This window comes from Megalops cyprinoides, chromosome 6, assembly GCF_013368585.1.
Source record: "Megalops cyprinoides isolate fMegCyp1 chromosome 6, fMegCyp1.pri, whole genome shotgun sequence".
Lineage (NCBI taxonomy): Eukaryota > Metazoa > Chordata > Actinopteri > Elopiformes > Megalopidae > Megalops > Megalops cyprinoides.
Genome location: NC_050588.1, coordinates 33,314,268 through 33,338,285, shown reverse-complemented (window position 1 = coordinate 33,338,285; position 24,018 = coordinate 33,314,268). Strand labels below are relative to the sequence as shown.

General features: G+C 39.9%; 1 protein-coding gene across 1 annotated transcript; it reads left to right on the top strand.

Moving 5' to 3' along the window:
- Positions 1-23,548, top strand: rims4 (regulating synaptic membrane exocytosis 4). The gene is made up of 6 exons (XM_036530891.1): positions 1-746; positions 12,486-12,627; positions 18,675-18,787; positions 18,966-19,067; positions 20,300-20,439; positions 22,607-23,548. Exons 1-6 carry the CDS (start codon positions 650-652, stop codon positions 22,823-22,825), a joined length of 813 nt encoding a protein of 270 aa, XP_036386784.1. The 5' UTR covers positions 1-649; the 3' UTR covers positions 22,826-23,548.
- Positions 23,549-24,018: the final 470 nt, after the last annotated feature.

Below are 24,018 nucleotides of genomic sequence, written 5' to 3'. Positions count from 1 at the left end.
CTCTTCTGCATCCGCCAGGCCATTGGTGCGGCTGCTAAATCCCAGCAACTGCTCCCGCTGCCTCCTCCCCTTTGTGTCTCCACAAAGGACTCATCAGTGAATGAACTGAATCAAGCGTTAGCTGTGGCGATAGTAGGAGCCTCTCCCTGCCGTTCTGTATCACTGGAAGAGCCAAGCACAATCACACTCTGCACGGCACTGAAGGCTACATCCGCTCTCCTGGATCAAGCTTTTGTTCCTAAACCATGCATCGTTGGATCAGAAATAAAACTCAGAGCAAAGTAACACCGTCTGAACTGTGAAGCAATATCTTTTATTCTTTGTTTTTGATCATTTTTACCTTTTTCTCTTAAAAAGATATACCTTGTCTCTTGATCAACTATCTTGGGAGTTAAACAACCCCGTCCCCCTCCTCCAAAAAAAAAAAAAAAAAAAAAATTGCAAGAAGTTGGAATTTGGAAACTTTGGAGCGCAATAAACCATTGAGGGTATATAGTGGTCTTGGAACGAACGCCCGTGTGGAAATTTCTCTCTTGCGTTGGTGCTGTGAAAGTCCGTCAAGACGCCGCGTGCCGTGCTCCGCGTGAAGAATGCCCAGGCGAGGTTGGCCAAGCCGGCGCCTGAGCCGGCCCCCACACCGGGGCTCTACATGGAGAGGTCCCAGAGCCGCATCAGCCTCTCCGCCTCCTTCGAAGCCCTAGCTATCTACTTCCCCTGCATGAACTCTTTTGATGAGGATGACGTTGGTAAGCATGGAGCTCGTCCCTCCGTCTCCTCTTCTCCCTGCTGTGTCTCTTGGTTGTCCATATGGCCAAGGCTTGGCTGGCCTTTGGGTAGAGAGCGGTCAATGGGGCCATCTGCCACCAGCCAATTTCGAATCAGGATCCACTAGTCGCTAAGTGTAATGCAATTGCGTATTTGAGTGTGTTGTCACAATAGAATCAGGTCAAGGAGAGGAAGTCTGGTTTAGAGGTTTCGCATAAGGTCATTGGTTAAAGGAAGTAGTAATGGAAGGGTGGTAGAAGCTGGTGGAAAACATGCAAGTATACATCCTTGGTGGGTCTCATGCAATCCATAGAGGGGTTTTATACCCACAAGTCTGCGCTGTCTGGGCCCCACTTCTCCATGGGAGAATGTGTGATCCTCTTGGAGGGTGGAGTAACTAAATGTAAATGTTATTTTTCCTCATTTTAAATGGGTCTTATGAAGCTTCTAAATTCAAGGAGAAATTCTGGTGTGGTGCGTCTTCTGTGAATCCATATTCTTGAAATGAAATGCAGTCAAATTAAATTTCGGTGTCACATCCCTCTATCCACCATTTTTTGCAAAGGTTGTAATAAAATGATATAAAATTACGCTTTATATATGATTTATATATGTCACTGCCTCTCAGAAGAGTGGCACAGGTTGTGACGAACCTGATCAGATCACATTGTTTGCAATGCAGCCATTTTAATTTGGAATACTTAGAGCACTAAACTAATTCAGATTTCTGAGAAAAATGATTTATCCTGCTCAATCCCATTACTAAGGGCCAGATGCAGCAGCACCACTAGCACCATTGTTGCTGCTTACACTCCCTGTCTCACACGCACAGAAACACACACACAAACATGTATGCATGCATGCTGTGCAAATACACAGCTTGCCTTTAAACCACAGACATGCGTTAATATAGCGGTACTCGTGCCAGACCAGAGCCATGAGTGCGAGCTATCACCTTCACAAACAAAAAAAAAAAAAATCTATCACATTTGATTTAGATCTGAAGACTCAATTGTGTCACTGTGACTTGCAAAATGTCGTTTTTCATCTCAACACCGACTGATTGCTGGCAGATTTGTCTTCAGCCGGCATGCTTTTCACACACGCGTCCCTCCAAAGTTTGATTATGGTCGTCATGAGGATTTTTCTACATTTTTAGCGGCCAGTGACGGTGCTCTGTTCTCAGGTACAGGCGAGGCAAACACATCATGTGTGTGAAAGGCTGTTTTTCTTCATGTCTGTCTCAAACTCTGAGTCCTTTTCCTCTTCCCTCTGCCTGCAAATACCTCAGAGACCGAACGCAGCGCCGCGAGTCGAGACATCACGTCTGCCTCCTGCTACATATCACCTTGCAAGTGAGCAAATCAGCAGGCAAACCTCAGACACACTCTTGGGCTTTGAATATTCATAATCAGATCAATGAGGCTTATCTAGACATATAGCATCTGTGCATTTTTATCAGGCTGGTTTTTCAGCGGTGGAAATACAATATGATTTAATATGAAAATGGAAAAATGACAGCAATTCTCTCTGGAAAATGGTGTCTAATAAATAGTCAAATATAGTTATTACAAAATAAAAAGAAAATGCAAATAACATGGAACACTTGTATTAGTGCTGTTATAGTCAGCATGTGTTTCAGCAATAACAATATGCTTAATTTCTAAGCGATCAATAATGACCCATGAGGCAATAATAACAGAGATTAGTGAAACTGGGTGACATTAATGCTACGATGCTGGCAGAACACATTGTAATCACTATAGGTGGGAATATAGGGGGCCAGATTGAGGATTATTACCTGTTGAGAAATGTACTGGCGTCCAGCCATGATTACATCTCAGACAGCAGCTAACCCCTGCCATGTCTGATCCACCTCATGACGCACTTATTTGCTGTTTTTTTTTCCATGGACATTTTTGGCCTCTTTTTTTGTACATGGTGAAACAAAGACACAGATTGAAAACAACACAAGAATGCAATGCTGGGGGCCTGACCTGCCCTATATAAGTCTCAGATTAAATGAATAATTTTTATTCTTACAGCCAATAACATGTGTTCATTGTTCAGTGAATTGCATGTTTCCCCTCCACAGTATATACCAGTGTTTACATTCTGACTGAGGTTCGATACCTCAAATAAATTATTATAAAGATCTCTAGGTATGAAGTTGCCTGTCACATCACATAAAACATGTAAACAATCAAAACCATTTTGAATGAAAAAAATTCAAATAAAATAAACATATTTGCTGCAGAGTAAATTAGCTGACAGGTATGATTGTGTCGACCAGCTAACTGCAACAGAATCATCAATAGTCATTCCTGAGGAGTGTTGATGTTGATCATTAAAAGGCCTATATTTAACGAGAAAATCATCTGACAGCTGACAATTTATTTAGTGCTCTTTGACGGTCATATTTGTCTAGTTATACTTTGTAAACTTATGTAAATGATGTGTGGATGAATATTAACCTGAAATTAAAAATAAAAAGTCAAGACAGGTAACCGCCCCATGATGTTTTTGTCAGCAGTCCTTCTAAATCTGTTTCCACAAAGGAAAAAAAACAGCAACAAAAAAACAAATGACATTAAATTGCAAGAGTAACAATTTGAATTTTATTTCCTACAAACGATTTTGCTAGATTTACAATTCACCAGGTGAGGGGATAATTACCTGCCACACATTTGCAGAGGAAATGGAGCAATTTGTGAAATCAATCAGTGGGGTTATGGCTGTGGAACAGTTTGAGCCTCCTCAGGCACAGAGAGAAAATGGCAAAAAAGGAAACAGTTCTTCTGGGACCATGCAGGAAAAAATGACCCAGAAAAATGTCATGCAAAAAAAAAAAAAAAAAAAAAATCACTGAAAATGCAGTACGTCTTTATTATGTAGGTTTTGTCATTTCTTTTTTACTTTCTACTCCCCACTAAAACACATTAGATAGGGTGTGTGAATATGAATTTATATTTTCACCAGACGTTTTTTAAAAACGAGGTTTTCATGGGTATTCTCATCTTTGTCCTCATTATTACCACACAGACGTGACTTAAGACCTGCCCTGACAAATTAAGTGCTTGAAAGGGCACGCTCGCTGTGTCAGATAATTGAAATAATTGTACAGGTGTGCATTTTGTCCAAAGAGCCTGTGGATGTTGGCTGTTTCTAAACTTTAATGCTCTATAATCTTTTTTTGTTTTGTTTTGTTTTGCTCTTGTTGGGATTCATAAGCAGCTTTGCACTTAATGATGTAAATGGGAGTATTGATCATCTCTGTGCACATCAAGGCATTTCTGTGCACACAGGCACTGAGTCTTACATGTCTTAGGTGTCCAGTGATAGAAATCTAGAACTAACAGCAAGGTACCTGGTGCAACTGAGAAAAGCTCAAAGAAAGCAGTCAAAGAGAATGAAGCACATTTATAACCAGGAGACTAAAGTGATGATTGTATATCATAAAAGGCCAAAGTGAAATAATAAGTCATGCCTCCCGTAGAGCAGAGAAGAAAGGAGGAAGGGTAAATGTTGGGAGGACAGTTGTCTGTTGGGAGGAACACTATTTTAGTACCCTTGACCGGACATGGCGGCTTGAGCTGTAGGAACAGGCAAAAGAAGCACACAGCCCCGTTTAAAACCATTCTCACCAGGTCTTCCCCACTCTCTCGGTTTTCAGACATGATTCTGAGTTCTGGGAAACAATGCATTGAACGCATTGGTGCCAATGGGGCAGCTTCATAACATAGCTGTGTTCTAGGTGCCAGCAATGTGTGTCCTGAGAACAGAATAACGTTGGTAAGAATTAGTAATAGATTCCGTATTTTGCAGCGCGGCTGTGGACAAATAATGCAATCAGAGAGAGAACAGCTATTTCCAGTGCTAGAATCATCCTTATCACTGGTGCAGACTGGTGGTACTGTAAGGTCTCACAACTAGCAAACGTCAACCAAAATTAATTCTAATTTACACAAGATTGTTTATTTTCATATCCCATTTTCCAAAAGGTCTGATAGAGGTTTCATTTCATGTATTATGTAGATATACCTGGAGCAAAGCTAAGTACCATATTTAATGATACGATGCCTCCAGCTTCCAGCCTTCTGATCTGAACCTGCAACCTACTGGAAGGTCACTTCCTTTACCTCTACCCCACAGTGCCGCAGCCTGTTTAACCTATATAATAGTGTCAATTACATCATGTCAGGTGGAAAATGAACTATCTGACTTTTTTTTTTTACATGGTTTGACTCTCTGTACATGTAACCTACTTTCAACTCCCCCACACACACAAATAAAAAACCTGTTCCAATCTATTTGTAAAGGTGGGGATATTTTCAGACCATCTGCTTATGCTTTTTTTTATTTTTAAAAATTTTTTCCCCTCTCATCTCTTAAAATTAGCTTGCACTTTTAAGCTTGGCATTGGATCAAAAAACGCAATAAGCGCCAAGTAACAGGCGCTGCAACGTACAAAGCTCTGGTGACGTTCTTCCGTCCCACCAGCACACCCCCGCCGTCCCCCTGAATTAAATGTTTAGAATCATCTTTCACTTGTAATTACTGTTAGACACAGTGATGCATCACTCTCCGAGAACCTATAAGAATGCGCTGTCTTTAACACCTCCAGGATAGGAACTGGAGTCTATTGAAGAAACTCTCAGAACTTATCATGCTTATTAGCACTCCTACGCAGCTGGGTCCCGAATTGATATCCCTTTTTTGAGGCGCTTCTGAAAATACTAGAGAGTGGCAGAAGTGAAAGCATCCGTCAAATGACTTCATGCTTATGTACTTGTAATCTCGGGTTGCATAAGACCGGAATAAATCGGGAGGAAGGCAGAGATGTCATGGTGATTTTGTTTTAGAACTGTGTTCCAGCTGAAACATGTGTATATGATAACCTCTGGGTACTGTTTTTATGTACGTACAAGCCCATAGACTTATATAAAATGAAAAAAATTCTGGAAAAAAAATTATGGAAAATGAACCGATACATATTCTTTAAAAAAGTAAATGTTTAACAGCAATACCTGTAGTCAATTACAGTAATACAAGTAAGAACATAAGTAATAAATGCTAAAATATTTCATTTCTAAATTCTCTCTGGGAAAAGAACTATTACGCAATATTTTTTACGACCATGTCTGATTCATTACGTAATTTGCAAACTTCAAATATCCAATAAAGGGAAGGGATATGCTTTGCAAATCATTTTTTATTTGATACATTTTTCAAGGGTCACTGTAGTACTCTTCAGGCAGGTTATATGTGTATGTAGGTGCCTGTTCTCATTTGGACAGCTGTATTCTTGCCAGCTGGGTGCATCATCTGTGATGTTCCTATTCATCTCTGTCACAAGGCATGCATTTGGTTTTTTTTTTTTGTTCATTTCTGCACTTTGTATATAGCCTGTCAAGTACACACTGATTGCTCTGAAGTAGGAGCCATGCCTGTGTCATTGTCATTGTCATTCCAAAAAGCCAGGCACTGATACCCATCTGTCACTAGAACAACTGGCGCTCCCTTGTTGAAGTCAAGTGGTGGCTCGATGAGGAAATCGCTTGCATGCTCTACGCTTGATCAATTCGCTGAATATCACCGATGTTCTGCAATCAAAGGCCGTGGGGGCTTGTCAACCCATAGGCTTTGCTTTGCCATGTGCTCTTTTAACTATGCTTATGATATTTAAATATGGGTGTACATTTCTAAAATATATTTTTTAGACATAGAACAGTGTTAAGTGGCTGCAGAATATGCATGATTCTTACAAATGGCATTAAAGTTAAGAAACTGTGTCTCTCCTTGACACTCAGACAAATCATGAACCTTAAGCATAAACTCAAATAGCAACCATTAAAAGACACTGCCACCTCAACTATATTCTGACAGATTCAGTTATTAAGACCTGTGGAACCATTAGTTTGCCACTGCAGAGTTCAAGAGAGTTCAATGCACTAATGTATGCACTGACATATACCCCATACACTCCCATTTAAATACAAGTGAACCACTCTAAGGAGGTAATTTTTTTTCCTGAAGCCAATTATAGAGATTACACAATCATTTTTTTTCCATGAATGCCCTTCTTTCTCTTTGTATTTTGCAATAGTGCCTTCTGTTCTATAAATATCAAATTCATTTTATGAAATTGTGGAACACTTCCAGCAAGAATAAATATTTGCACAGGTCTGCAATGGTGCTGTGGGTGGTATGTTTGGAAAGATCAGTGAAAAGAAGCAGATGGGCATCCCAAAAATTCTTGGGTGTCTTTAAAGAAAGCATGTACTTGTTTTCATTGTCTGAGCTTGATGGCATATGGAGTATTGTTATTTTCTGTGTTGCCGTCTGTCTTTTGTGTCTGTCAGTCTGAAGGGGAGTCTTTCAAAGACAAAAACAATCCCAAATATGCGAGGAATCAACTCAACTCATAGATGGCAGATCTACAAATCAGTCCAGTCCTATACATGGAACCTTTTTAGCTATGAGGTCTTTTTTTCAGGAAAATAACTCATTTTTAGCTTTGGATCAATGAGCTGCTGGCACTGCCAATATATCAAATGGTTAATAGGTAATTAATGCAGGAGTGATTAATGAAGTGCTACATGACAGATCAATCAACACCCAAGAGTGCCCAGAAAAATGGACTGCTCTATTTCAGATCAATAATACCCTTGGCAGTTGGCATGGCAGTGTTTTTTTAAAGAAAAAAAAAAGCACATAATAACATACATTGATACAGATATTACTGGTGGTGGTACTTACTGGTGGTGGTTTATTATACTGTTCAAAATCATCATAGAATATTTCTTTGAAGATACTCAATGAGTAGTTTAAACTGTGGCAAGCTAATTTATATATATAAGAAATCTGGTCCACATCATCAGCCAATTATTAATTTTGCCCAGTGTTGTAGTAACAGGAATGTCCATGGAGCAATGCAATGAAAAGCTTTGTCATGCAATGCCAAGCAAATGTGTAGGTGAGAGGATAGAGACTACATGAAAACACTTTTTATTGTATTTTTCCTCTTGAATTTTTTTCATTTTTTAATGAAATATAAAATTTATGATATATCATGGTGCCACATAAACTGAAATGCAAACAGCTAATGTTTGTTGCTGTTGAGCAATACAATAGTTTTCACACTATTCTCAATATAGCACAGCATATATCACATAGTAGTATATCTAGATAACATAACATAGCATAGCAACTACAGACAGTTGACATGTTATAGATGTGAGGCACGCCTGCACCATTTACCTATAAAGCTCTATTAATCATGTCATCAGGACAGAAATAGGCACATAGATGCTACTGTTTACTGGCCATGGAAGAATGTGAAACCACACGGCATCCATTTTTACAGTCAATGTATTTGTCATTTTGGTCATTTGTAAGCTGAGTCATTTTAAAGCCGTTTTAACAGAGAGACTGCATTTGATTGAGGTAGTGATATGATCATACAGTGGTGGCACTGTTCTCCTAAACAATGACGGCACCATGTATTAAATTAATGGTTACAGAATTAAATAAATAACTGCTGTTCATTCTTTTGTTTCCCTGAATTTTTAAAACAGCCGAAGTGGCACTTGTACCCACATTAGTGCTAGGACAGTCTGCTGTCCCCAAGATATACAGCAAAGCATTCATTTCTGGTTTGGGGAACAGGACAAACTGCACCCCTTGAATGTTTTGTCTGAAGTCTGTTTTTTATTATGCTGCATTAAAAAAAAAGAAAATATCATAAAAGATGACCCAATGTCCTCCAATGATTACTTCAAGTGTTTTTGTCTGTGTGTCCACTTTGCACCGGTCATACCATTCAAGTGGGCTTTGATTGGTCAAGTGATGTTACCATGGATGAATGAATTAACAAATTGCACACAAGGGGCATAACTTTCCATCCACTGACGACAGCCTTGGGCGAACTGATAATTTCATTGATTTTGAATGGGTCTGAATGGCTCATTTTTCTATGATAATGTCAGCCACTCTCATTTAATGAGCTCTGATTGGCTTGTCACCACATATCCATCACCCAGCTGCTGCCAACTCCTGCAGGTTAATTACGTTTTGTAACCAGGTTTATCTTCTGTTACGGTGTGCATTTAAACAGAGAATCCTGCTTTTATCAAGCCATTTTATGGATATCTATCTTGGCATTCTCAGCTGATCTATGAAGACAGTATACCTCAGACTTAAAAGAGCTGTATTCTGGTTGGCAAAGCAATATTATATAGAATAATTTGGGAAATTCTCCACCTTATTATCATATTCTGTTCTGGTTCATATTTGTCACTGTCATTTTGATTAATGAACTTAGGCAACATTAATGAATGTTCGCAGTACATTTTTATCTTTACTCTTGGGACTTTCTTAATGAGACCTACTTCTGCATGTGCCAGACCGGATACTTATGGAATTTATCAAACTGGTTCAATATGTTGGGAATAAGACATAAAAAGTCTCACTTAATACAAGTTGGCCGTTGTACCTGTGCAATCACTCTGATTTCAAAAGTGCCATGTACCCTCACTGTAAGAACAAAGCGTCTTCATCACGGTACACACTTATGGGTTATGTAATTTCACTATCCCTCTCCACAATCTGCTATTTAATTACAAAACTTATGTAACCGGTCAGAAAGCTCTTACCAGCAGCCATTCATTACTTATTTATGAAATACCATATAATTACACCAGTTCAGAGTTCACTTAATACAGACCATGATCCATTTCTCAGAGAATGGCACAATGAAAAATAAGTATACACTACATTTAATCCAAATTCAATACGTAGACCCTTATGTTTGTGTTGAATGGAAACTGAATAAATGGTTGAAAAATAGGCGATAGAATGAATCAGTGCAACCAGCGGTGGACTACACTTACCTTCACTTCAAAATTTGTGAATGACATCTTTCGATACGCATGTCACTGCCTCTCATTCAGATTTGTACATATTCCTCTGGTGAAAATGAAGCCGACCACATGTGAAACACAAATGGTTGTAGCTGTCTGCTTACACATGAACAACTCTGCAGCTTTCCCAGAAAAGGAAGTACAGAGTAATTGGTGTTTCATTCATGAAACGAATTGATGTAAGCTTCTTTTAAAAGCAAATGTTTGATTTGCCCTTCTTTGACCCTTTTTAGAGTAAGTCCTCCCTGAATGGTGAGCCTAACAAGAGAGGTAGTCTCATTTGGCTGCGGTGTGGTTTAGCTCTTTTGACTCTCTGTTATAGGCAGACTTTTTTTTTGTAATATCTTTGTGAGATTACTTTCACACAACAACATCTATCAACATACATTGACTGAATCAATATATGAAATGACCTATTTTAATGACGTTTGTGGCACCATTCTTTTACATTGTTATTAGAGCTGTGTCATTTTACACTTGCTTTTGATTGTGTTTATGCCTTCTGTTAGGCATAAACACAATCATGGATGTGTATGCATACATTTTAATCTTCACAGGAGGTAGGTCAGATTAGGTACAGTTAAGGTAAACTTGTTCTCAACTTTTCTCTTGAAACTGAACAACAAACGTCAAACAAGCTGGCAAGTAAAAGGTTCAAAGGAGCATTGCAATTGGGATGAGAGAAAGGGATATAGATTTTTTGATTTAAATATTCTTGTGTTGGCTGCGTGCAAATCCTGTTATTAGCAACATGTTAGGCTAAGTTCATTGCAAATTGCCCTATGTTTCTAGAAAGCCATGTTCAGCCATGTTGTAAGCTATGATCAAGACCCATGCATAAATCGACATTATCCACATAAAGCAACTGTCACTAGGACCTCGCTGTGATGTTTTCGACCATTTTAAACCCACAAACCGGATTGCCACAGAATTTCATTGAACTGGTCTCCCATGGCAACAACTTGACATTTTCAGTACTAGTCACACTGTCCTCTTTCTCTGCATTAGTTCAGAAATATTAATTTTGATGCTTTTCTGTGCCAGTTTAACACTAGCCCAGCCCTGAATTAATAACCCCAATTACAGGGTCAGGAAACAAGGTCATTCATTTGGATGGTCAGGCCTTAAATTGCAAGAATAATTTTATATGCTTCTGGATGAGGCATTTCTTTGGGTTGCTGTGCATGATTTGAATTTTTTGTTACTTGAACATGCCACCTTTAAGTTAAACATCTTAAAGCATGTTTCAGGTTTGGAAGAAACAATACATAGTATTCGACTCAGGTCCAGAATGAGGGAACCGGTGCTCCTTAATGTTAACTCCCCCTGCTGGAGAAACCAGGGAGGACTCTTTGTAGGTGTTAAAGTATTACCGTTGCATTATAGGGGCAGTGCTACTGTACCACTGCAGACATCAGACATGTCAAATCCACTGACGTCAGCCAGAAAGATGAAAATAAACTAATTGGGGGATGTATTTCAACCAGACCTTTCTCTTTGAAATTTGATCAAAATGTAGCAAAGTCAAGAATACTCAAGTGAGTAACACTTGAGTAAATCTGGATTTCTGAACGCTTTGCAATTCTAGTAGTGTCAGAACCCTGTTCGATCAATTGCACACGGCTGAGCCTTAACTACCTTGGATGAGACTTCAGTGACTAACAAAGCAGGACAAATGCCGTCTGGTGACTTATTGATACAAGGCACTTTTGAAAGGTTGCTTTTAGATGGATTATAATGGCGTCCTGCATACCGCTGAACGTGGTACAAGGAGCATACTTAATCAGCTCGGTTATCTCAAAACAGATGGGTAATTTCAAGGACTGCTTGCTGCAGCCTTCAATCAGACCACCCAGTTAGAGGTCCACGATGCACACCGCAAGCATGATGAGCCTTATCGACATCTGAGGGGCCCTGATGCCATGTAGAAAGCATAGAACATCTACCATGTTTGCTGTGCTCGTTTTAATGTAATAGAGTGTATGCAAATCAAAATGTAAAAGCAAGAAATAAGTTAACTTACTGGCCTCTGGAAATGTAACCTGAAAACCAGTGATGAAGTCGAGATGTTTTGGTGCCTTGGAAGTCACCCGATGTTCCGAGATACTGAGATTTGCTGGCAATGCTGACTTTTTGTTATGTCATTTCTTGACCAAATATGGATCACTTAATTGTGGTCAAGTCACAACACGTATATAAAATGGTACATGCAAGGCTGGAAAACAACCTGTCCATCAGAAGGAACATGTCAAGTTTACATCAAGGCCAGAAGACCAGTATGTCTCCAATCCCCATTCCTAAACAATACACAATGGAATGTTCAGTGGTGATTTTATCAGAGTTGAGTGCAGACATTACCAAAAAGCAGCTAAACAGCTGAACCCAGAGCAAATTGAGACCCATTATGAAATTGAGTTTTCCATATTATCCCAATCAGGTCCTGCTTTTATTGGCATTAAAAAAAAATGTTGGTTTCATTAAACACCTGACAGAAATATATGCTATAAATAGACACATTTCAAAAAGGAATGTCAAATTTTCTCCAGTGTAAGCTACAATGGATCTTTCATAGGTGTGTTCCTTCCTAATGATATCAAAATAATGCCTCCGCATTTAATTTTGAAGTTACACGCTGTCATTTAGAAGAGTGGGGAAAGGGAGAGGCTGCTTAAAAGAGGGTGCTCACCCAAAAGGTTGGTTAAAAAAATCTCAAACAAACAGTGGAGTGCCTACACACCTCACCAGTGATATCGCAGTTGACCCTTGACCTGTGTGGTGAACGTGCGTGTGTGTCCGCAGATGCAGAGGGGCGCAGGCTGAAGGGGACGATCCAGCGAAGCACGGAGACCGGGCTGGCGGTGGAGATGCCCAGCCGCACCGTCCGGCAGGCCAGCCACGAGTCCATCGAGGACAGCATGAACAGCTACGGCTCGGAGGGAAAGTGAGTATCTCCCCCCGAGTGACTGTGCTGCTCCTGCAGCCATGGGTAGCTCAACCTCGACTTTGTTCTTATTCTGTTCATCTTTCATTTTTCAGCTGATGCCACAAAGCCATTGCCAATGGTTTCTGCTTACTCATATAGTCCTTGGCTCTGCCTTTTCAATTGAATTGGTTGTTGGAGATTTAACTTGCCAAAGAAATGACAACCACCATAAAAGCATAGATATTACGTGTTCTTATCCGATGTCTGATGAAACATAATTATTTTGAGGCCTTTATACTGAAGGGACTGTTACCTTTTACTTAAAAAAAAAAACAGCCAGTTTTTCCGTGTATTGTGAGCTTGATGAATGGCTTTCATTCTGCTGAGGAGAAATACTGGAGTGGAAAAGCTTCTTGTCTGCTTCCTTCCATCGTAATAAACAGGAAGCAGAAAAGCAGAGTGCCGGATCGATACGAAACAAAACTCAATCAGGGGAAAACAAACACGACCATAATCGCCGTTAAAGGTACCCAATCCAGTACAAACAGCAGGACGGCCTCTTCCATCGACAACGTGATAAACCCCGAGGCTCGCGTGGCACGGGGTGTTTGTGCGGCCGCATTTGAGCAGGACATGTTCCCCCCAATACCAGGTAGCTCAGCACCGCCCGGCTGGCAGCACAGTGAGCGCCTGCGCCCTGTCGCCTGGAGGTCGGGTGGCGCCAACATACTTAGACCTGCAAATCCCTCACACCTCCGGCATATGGCCTGAGCAGTCACTCTCTGCTCTTTGGTGGAGTTGGAAAAAGGCAGGAGAGGAAAGCTGCTCCGAAGCGCGTGAGGGTGTTTCAAGAGTCAAGATGGGCGGCAGCGTAGCACAGTGGTTAAGGAACAGGACTCATAACCGAAAGGCTGCCAATTTGATTCCCTGCTGAGGCAATGTTGTTGCACCCCCAAGGCAAGGTGCAGTAAATATCCAGCTATATAAATGTATTGTAAAATAACTAACTGATGTAAGTTGCTCTGGATAAGAGTGTCTGCTGAATGTAATTCAGGTGTTCCAAAGACAAACATGGGCTGCTAAAGCAGATTTATAGCAATGACATCACTTTTACTCACAAAACACTGTACACTGTAACGTAACATGAACTGTACACAGCACTACAAATCTGCTGCTGATGCTGCTTACTGCATTAATCCAGAGGTCACACACACAGTATAATTTTAGGTTACCACAAAAATTGGCATTATTAAGACTCACTGTCACATAAGAGTAATCCGTGCAGATGGACAGCATCATACAATATAATTCCATAATTCAACAACCTCGTAATTTTCAGTCCACAGATGTCCACACAGTTTTCTGGAAATGAAATTTAACCCTGATAAATGAATTATCCACAATGACCCTAACACCGAGGCCATATGATTCACAGTTTACCATCTTTTGGTAGCAGGGCATTCGATTGCCTGATTCAAATGTCATTACAATAAGTTCATTTTGCTTGCCTTATTGCTTTAATCTCCTTATAAATGAGTAATCAAAGGCAGAATTGTCAGCGTGTGGAACTGATATCCCTCCCCAGGCCTTCTCCTCCTAAATCTAGACTCCCCAGCACACAGTAGCATCAAAATAAATGCCACGCTGTTTATTGGGTGACAGCTCGTCAAATTAATTGGCAACTGTCAACATGATCAAAGACATTATACACTGCAGTCAAAAACACTCCTAGCAGCAGTTCTAGGTATAATCATGATAAATCATTATTGCTGCAGTGCTAATTCTAAAAAGCCAATGATGGGGGGTCACATTCAAACAAAAGAAGAGAAAAAAGTTTTTTTTAGTTGATGAATTAATTTAGTTTTCTGGACATGGGAGCGGCAGAACAAAAAAGCTTAATGTTTCAGCTATGAAGCCTTCATCAGTATGCAAAAGTCTTCTCTCTTTTCATTCTAAACAGTCATCAGCTGTATACTATTCCATAGCTCATACTGACAACCAGCTTAATGTGGGTGTGTAACTACTAGCTACTAAGTGATGAATACCTCCTTTAAGTTTGCAATTGATGTTGGTCATTTACATAGCAGCCTAAACAGGTGTGAGCAATTGGCAAACTTTACCTTGAATTACTAAATGTGCCGTAACTGAAGAGAATCCTGTGAGGTGTGCCTGTGAAAGTATATGCAGCCCTGTCATAATGATATTTCCAAGTAGTAAGAGACCACTGAAAAACATGCTGTTTCACAGCAAAAGGAAGCTCTGTCTAAGAAAGGAGACTGACACCACAACAAATCATTTCCGATCATACATTTGCATTAAACTAAGTTTCTATATTTCTGTGACTTTTTTGTATTATATACAGTATGTGTGTCTGACACACTAACAATTGTCTACAACTGAGTATGAAAACTTTCTGTACTAAAATCATAGTTCTAGTCATCACACACTTAGTTTTGACTTCCTACATAGATATTGATTAACAATTCAACAATTGCCCCTCCTTATAAACTAAAGGGCACATGGAAATTGTTTTCTCTCTGCAAAGTAGCAGAAAAAGAGTATTATCTCTTCGTGTAGAATTGTAATGAGATGATTAGACATAACTATAAGGATAAGTGACTGGTCCAGTCTTGAGCAGATGTTGTTTGGGTTGCTGTACACTGCAAAAGCTTAATAACCTAGTTTACTTTCATTGTTTCTGGAGGATAAAATACTACCATTTCTTTCAGCATAAATGACTAAAACAGAAAGCAGTTCATTTGTCATTATTTGTCATTTGTCATTATATAAACAAATCTTCCAGAGCACCATGGTCTTCATGTCCAAATCATGACATGTTTAGACCATTGCATAGCACTTGTGCCCATCTTGACTATGAAAAAACCTCAGGAAGGGACACTACATTGAAAGTGGATTACAGGAAATTTAAGTATAAGAAATTTGCAGAGAATTTGTGGTGAAGAAAAGACTTTATATTATATGTAGGTAAAGAATTTCATGAATACATCATGATAATAACGTTTTATGTAAATGCAAAATGAATTTTTTTTTTTGATTGGGTTCTTTGAGAAGCATCATTGAAATGGTGTAGGATGGAGGAGAAATGATGAGACCTCTGTCTAAGTGTTTCATTACCAGCGATGCTGACCTGATTCCCTCCGATGTACAAAGCCAAGGCACTGAGGGTACTCTGCAGGAGTCGGGAAGAAGGAGGTCAAGGAGAGATTAAAGGAACAGGGATGCAATATTCTTTGTAATGCTCTTTAATGATATGTAGCTTTGAGAGGTTGTGTCTGGCGCATGTACTGTATATGTATGCATATCCATAACCTAACCTGACTCCTAGGACTAGAGGTCAAGATTATCCTGTCATGGAAGTGTAAAGTATAAGTATATCGAAGTTAAACCTTTTTTTTCTCAAGGCTTCAAGAGCTGAGTTATGAAGGAAAAACATAATTTTTCATGGAATCAAGGACTGTTTCAGGCCTTGAAATTAGCCATCCCATGGCTGTAACCAGGAAAAGCATTGTGTCAGCTGTGTCATTTAAAAAAGCAAAGTTAATGTCTTGATTAAACATTACAAACAGTAGTAGACTGTGAGATTTGCACCAGCTCAATGCAACAGCACAACTGAAGTATACAGACAAACCATATAGCATTTGCTTACCAGGAAGTAAGCTGACCATCACATCAAAAGCCTTGCCTTTAAGACATACAGTAATGACTTGGAGATTAGTGCTGGGTTCCTGGCTCTGGTGAGAGGAATAGGGTACTCCTTACTAATACAAAATGCTCTGCAGTATCAACAAGGACACAGTTCACAACTGTGAGCTTTGTTGTATTATGAGGGTTGCCCTCCAGTGGCTTATGAACATTCATTAAAAAGGTCTGCAAAACACTCCAAGTCACCACACTTTACTATAAGATGATGAGAGAGCAGGATTTAACTTTGTGTAGCCTAGAGCTTGGCAATAAAATACATCATTTATATGTGTGGTGAAATTGTGCCTTTCTAATGCATATTACACAGATTGATGAACTGCATTTCACCGCATATGACCATAGGATGAAATATGTATTTTTTTCTTTAGATCTTCATTTTTGAATACATTACACAGCCATAAAATTGCCAGGGAAACTTCTGGTTCAGCCTGTCATGCTATTTAGCATTCAATAAAAAACTGAGTCATCTCCACATCCTCAAGCTCTCTGAAGTCAAATTATTAGTGGGCAATTTGGCTACCGGGTGGAGGTGGTGTTTATTCAGTGAAGCACATTTACAGAATAAAAGAGTGTGAATAAACACACTTGTGTTCATTAAAATTAGTTATTTCCATTTAACAGCAAGCCTATAGTAGCCTATGGCTGTTGACCTAGTTGTATTAAATATTAATATTACCTTTGGAGCAATTTATGATGTTCATATAATGTTTTCATTGTGGATCCTGTATTACAAGGGAGCGAGGGAAATTATATTGGAATTATATTTTTGTCACTGTGCTCATTACTAGCAGAGTACGAGAAGCTCAAAATGGACAGACTGCGGTTTTTGAGGGCAGTATGATGAACACTGAGATTGCCTGGGAGAGATGACAGAAGATAGATGAGAAGGGGCCAGGTCTCACTAGAGGCCCTGCCTGCCCAAACGCACAGCATCTGGTTTGGGCCATCCCAACAGTGGTTTAAAATAGACCAGGCAAAAAAAAGGAGGGAAAAATTGAGGTCAAAACTTTAACATAGACCAGAAAGGAAATTAATTATGTGCCTTCGACACGTCCGTGACGCTCAATGAGAACAGGCAAAGAACGAACTGGCAGGCAAAGAGGGCAAGATAGAAATAGCCGGGGAGAGAAGGACAGTTTCTGTGAAGGGAACAGGGACCCTGCTGTGTTCTCGGGATGTCTCCCAGGACATCCCCTAGTAACAGTACAGTATCTTAATGTCTGAATTCAGACTGACTGAAACTGCCATTCTTCTGTCTAAAAACGATGCAAAATAAATGTGTTATCATGACACAGCTGGAAAAACAACGATAGCATATCTATGGCAATTCATGCAATAGAGGTCTTAAATAACTAATTTGAGGAATTACAATCAGAGCTTTCTCACTGTAAGGAAAGTGCACCTTTGGATTTCAGAAACTGTCTTTTCCTAGCTTTTTAAAAACTCCATCCTGGTGCACTGAATATTTGCTATTGTTTTACCAATACATTTATAATGTAAGGTGTTCCCTTTTGTCTGGTTCTATACTATGAGAGTGCTGTCAGGCTCCAGCGAGTCTTCACACAGGAATGATAAGTTACTATCACCTGTCTCTGGATGTGAATACCCTTGTGTATCCAGGACTTACAGGGCAAACTGTATGGTGTGGAGAATATGCCATATAATTTACATGTAATATGCTCGTGCGTGCATGGTCATTGAGCATCCACAGGTTTTCTGCTCAGTAATAAATAAAAAGACTCTCACAGAAACATCTTAAATTTTCTCATTCCTATTTAAAGAGAGTAAAAGCTGGAATCCATAAACACCTCGGCAGATCTACAGCCTCTTTGTACACCTGTCTTCCTCCTTTAGTGAAGTGCAGAGCACTGTCAAAACACCTGTATTATTTTCCACTCTCCCTCCTCTTTCCGTGCAGAATTCTGTTGGCTGCAACCCTGCCAAAAATCGCACGTCCATTAATTCCCTTAATTCTGCCTTTGGGCTGGTGGTTTATGTATCCCCTGCATCTGGCCCTGTGCCAACGAAGCACTTTGTTTGGGTTTATCTCAGACAGCTGACAGGAACGATTGGTCTCCCGGACTCCACCCTTGGCCCCGTTCAGTCATTGTCGGAGATGATTTAACTAAAGCTGTCAGAATTGCGAAAAGGTGTGACACAGGACATTGATTGAATTGCAGGGTAATATCTGTACTGGCAATACTGAGTGTGCAACTTCATGAACTAACCTCTACTTTATTATTTTTGTTTTGCAAGATAATACAAAATTAAGAGATATAGCTTATTCACTAATTAATTAACTCCCTCTCTCTCTGTACCCGCCACCCCACCCCCCACTTCAGTCTTAATTATAGTGGGATGTGCCTGGCCTCTGATGCCCAGTTCAGTGACTTTCTCGATGGGATGGGCCCAGCTCAGTTTGTGGGGCGACAGACTTTGGCAACAACGTCCATGGGTGAGTTCTATTCCAGGACCCACAGAATATTTCATTCACCTGTCAGTAGAAACTAAATTTTCAATCAACCAAAAAATGAAACCCGGCATCTCTTGCTGCATCACTGACATATACTGTATGTCACTGTTATCATTGAAAAAAGTCTGAGTGACTACAAATGCTTGTGTTTCTCATCTAGGTGATGTGGAGATTGGCCTGATGGAGAGAAATAGCCAACTGGAGGTGGAAATCATTCAAGCCAGAGGGCTAACGCTAAAGCCTGGATCTAAAGGACCTCCAGGTAATTAAGCAATAGTCCAGAGTATTTACTTTATTGAATAAAGCAAATGGATATACCGGTTCACAATCCAGTCCAGGGAAGTTACATTAAACAAACACACTCAGGGGACTGAATGTGCATTGCCAAGAACAGTAGGTAGGAAAGTTATTCTGTCCTCAACCTCATACAGGTTATATCATGACACATTATTTATCATTATATACTATATATCAGGCACATTGTCTGGGGAAGGCCAAGGACTAAAACAAATTATGGTGTTGCCCTTTAAGTCTCCTTCTCAGATGTTTGATCTGAATTATGCCTGAACAACATCTTGCCCCACTTCAAGTCTTAGAATACGGGTACAGAATTGCATCCTGTATGGATCTGTTTCAGAAGAAATGCAATTGGAAAAAAACTCTAATTATGTCAAGAGGGTGGATCACAGAGCTGGATATGAGCCACCAAAGTGGATTTATCTCCATGGTGAAGTGCACATGAAGTGGACGTGACAGAGAAAAAGGTTTTGTTTGAAATCGTTTGCATCCACAGAATTTTGTCTTTTACCAGTCTACGACTTTCAAAACAATTATTTTGAAATGTGTCGTGCCCGCTTCAGGGGAAATGGAATTTAAGAGAGCGTTAGAAGCTGTATCACTGTAAGACTGAGTAATGTTTTCCAGATCTCAAAGGTAAATTTGCAAAGGCTGCAATTGTACAAGTTTTGTGAAAAAAATCACCCCTTGATTAGGTACACTTGAATGTATTATTGATTTATTTTTCAGTTCTAGTTTCATTTAAATGTATAAGTCCAGATTTTGAAAGCAGGTGAGTTGTAGCTTATGTTTTGAAATGGTATGCAACAAAATTTGAGATGCTGTCCTTTTTCATTTTTTTTAACATGTAACTTGGTGTACTGAGGAATGTACCAAACTGTTAACATATTGAACTGCGCCACTCCTGCCTTCTAAACCATGCTAAATGGTTTCGATCTACTGCGTGGACCATGTTCACGCATGACTAATTTACTGAAATGACCAAGCTCTGTGAAAGCACCCAATTACATGATTGCCTTCTGTTTTAGTACTTTATATTACTGTATTTCTTGACTCCTGGGTGCAATCCTCTTAAATATAATCTAAAACTGCCTCACAAATGGCCAGTGAATGTGATAGATTTGTTTGCTTTTATGTATCAATTGAGCCTCAGAAAGTCGCATTGTGGTGCAATTTACGTCTTTATCTCATTGCCAGCTGCTTATATAAAAGTGTATCTACTTGAAAACGGAATCTGCATTGCCAAAAAGAAGACCAAGTCTGTGAGAAAATCCTTGGATCCACTTTATAACCAGGTCTTGGTCTTCTCAGAGAGTCCTCAGGGGAAGGTTGTACAGGTATGTAGGTGTGTGTGCGTGTGTACATAATATCTATAGTGTTTATAATCTGTATTTGTGCATTTAAGAGATCAAGAGTGTTTCTAAATAATGAGTAAAAAGCAATATGCAAATGTAATATGCTGCAATCCACAAAGATAAGCTAGGTTTATCAGTGCATTCTGGGCTTTGTGTGAGGGGTAGATAGTCTGACCTAGGTTATGCAACCATGGAAAGGATTTCAAATCACCTTCTTAGGTCTTAGTTACTAAACTGATTGAAAATATTTTTAATATGTACAACTACTACTATCTAGTATAGTAAAGTAAGGAGTGGCATTATAGATCATCAGTTTTGGTGACGTCACCCAGAGGGAGTATGTTAGTTATGGGTTTGCTGGAATTGGTGGTGACTGCTCTTTCCCGATTTAAAGGATTTATGTTTCTAAAACAAAATATGGTCATAATGATACCTGTAATGCACTGGTTCAAGGTTATCCTCAGTAGGTAGTGTCTAGTTGGAGGGGCAGTGAGGTGGCACTGTAGCATAGGGGTAAGGAGCAGGGCTTGTAACCAAAGGGTTGCTGGTTTGATTCCTCATTGGGGGACTGCTGCTGTACCCTTGGGCACAGTACTTAACCCACAACTGCCTCAGTAAATATCCAGCTGTGTAAATGGATAGCATTTAAAATCTATTCCCTATGTAAGTTACTCTGGGTGTCTGCTAAATGACAATAATGTTATGTAATGTATTTGCATGGGGGGACCATTACTGAGGGTGACTTTCACACATCACATACGTCTGCTGTAAGTTAGCCACACATTGTTTGTGCTGAGTTTGTTTTATTAGAGCACTAACATGCACATTCTGCCTTCTGAGCTCTTTGAGGTCTCTTTATTGATCCCGCTGCTATTTGGGATGAGGGTGCTGTTGTACTACCGTGCGTCTGACACATATTCGGAAATACCTTTTAAGCCTGTCAGCGGCTGTCTCACTGTTGCACAAGAGAAGGGAACTTGGAACGTTAGGTGTGGCCGCAGCCTCGATTTGAAAGCAATCTGACTTTGTTCTCTCGCCATTCCGACCCATTTGTGGGAGTAGAATAAAAGAACAATAATAAAACAGTCTCTCTTATGAAATCTACTCTTAATTATGAGTATTCAATGACAAACTGATACCAGCTGGACACAAATGGGTCTTGAAAAGGATTTTCTGTAAGCCAGTTACACCCAGTTTATGTCTTACTGAGAAAGGCCCTACGTAAGACTTCTTACAGAGTGCAGAGAAAGGGAGAGAGAGGGTAGTTCCTTCTCTCTGATATCTATAGATAAACCAGAGTGGATAGGTTAATGGGAGAGCAGCTAGGTTAATAGCCTTGCATAACATTTGCTGTTTTTTTTTCAGCAGTCTGTGAATAATTACAGGAATAATTTGGTGTCTTGTCACTGAATAATTAGATCTCGCATACCCCTCCTTATCATTCTGTTCAGACACGGTTGAGCTTCTGGGAGACTTGGCAGAGGAACAGAGAGATAAATCTCTAGCTTTTTTTTTTCGGTATTAGATGAAAAACTGAGTGTTTAACATTAATCTGAAATGATTTTTTTTTCCTGAGGAAAACATTTACTCCGCTCTGTCATAACAAATGGTAAATCCTCCCCTTTCCCCTTAAATCCGCCCCCTGCCGAAAAAAAAGCCCTTTCCTAAATGTTCTGTGAAATCTGAAGTGAAAGAGAATCTGGATGAAAGTAGTATTTGATGGCAATGAATATAAATGTAGAATTCTGAGGCACAGAATGCAAGGTGGAAATCTGTGTTGTATGCTACGTTTTCATTTTCTGTGACAGCAACGACTGTATCTTACCACACAAAACAGAAGGATAACTAACCCTCTAGAGAACAGATTGTTTGATCTAACATCCCCCAGTTTTACATGCTTCTCCTACAATAATGAAAGGCCACTTTTAAACCTTAGACTGTGTCATAGTATGTGTATGGTAAATTTGTTAGTATTAACTGAGGGTCAGGGATAGCTTTACAAATAAAATTATACTGGTTTACCAATGTACAGAGCATGCAGGAAAAAATATACATATTTACAGGGGTTTTAGTGTTGTGCCTACCAACCAAACAGCAGCCTGAATTTTCTTTTTTTAATCATACTACGTGTTTTTTTTTTTTCCCACAGGTAATCGTTTGGGGGAACTACGGACGAATGGATCGCAAATGTTTCATGGGCGTGGCTCGCATCTTACTGGAGGAGCTGGATTTGTCGAACATGGTGATTGGCTGGTACAAGCTTTTCCCCACCTCCTCCATGGTGGACCCCACGATGGCGCCTCTGATTCGCCACTCCTCCCAGCTGTCACTGGAGAGCACAGTGGGACCCTGTTGTGACCGCTCCTAATAGCAACGGGTGCAGACTCACCTTTTTTGTACCTTTTTTCTTTGTGTGCGTCCCTCCTGCCCAGGGTCCCTCGGACCTCAGAGCGCTGTCTGCATGACGTCAGTTCCCGGCTCTGAAGCGGAGGGCAGGTGATGATGGCATTGTATTGTTTCTGCTAGGAAGGTCATGAAAAGGGGGGCAGGGACACAGAAGGACCGGGACACTTTAGCAGTGGACACGTGGCCCGAACTCTGACTACCACCCGATTTATATTCTTGGCCTGGGCTTTGCTTAAGGCCCCCGGGGTGAAGCTCGCAGTCTCATTGGTGTAATACCTCACAGTGGTCTCATTGGAGGATCAATATCTGCCTTGGAGATTACCGTAAAGATCACTGGCTCGAGAGCACGTGACTTAAAAATGTTTCTGCCACACTGTAGGGCGTGTGCAATATTGAAGCGATAACTGGTATTCCAACAAGTAAAGCTATAAAAAAAGTCTAAATATCCTATGTTACACAAAGCAGATCACGGTTTCCTACAGTCACAGGAGTAGGCTGTGACAAAAGCAGGCTTGGGTGCTGGATCTGTGTTTAGTTTTGCCGTTGTGTCTGAAACACTGGTCAAGAAGAACCACGGATGTTTGTCTTTGAAGCTTGGCTCGCCCTTGGATTTTTTTTTTTTACTGTGCCAATTTACCAGCAAGTGTCTTTACTTTGTGGCTTGTGCCATTGTTCAGTGAATAGGGGTATCTTCTTGGACTGAAACATCAGATGACTGCTTGTAAAAGATAGGTATTAAAGTATTAGAGTTAGGTTCAGAGTGCTTTTCTAAATATTTGTTATCCCTTTTAATAAATGTGAGACATTATGTTGGCGTAGTCAATAATAATGATGCTAGAATTGAGAAAAAAAGAAGTAAAAATAAAATATACTTTTTGTCATTAGACAAAAAATTGTCACTTTCACAGAGGAAAACCTACAGAGCATATAATGAAAAAAATTATAAACTGAAAGAATGAAAGTGTGCACACAGCACAATGTTACGTAAATGAATTTTCATTTTAATGGGCTATTTGTGCACTTTATTGTCATGAATGATTTTTTTTTTAATACTATTGATAATCTGGAGTGAGCCAAAGTCTAGTCATGTATGGACTAATAATTCAGTTGTGAGTCATACGGGAACCTGAATCAGACACACGGGACTTTGGTAGC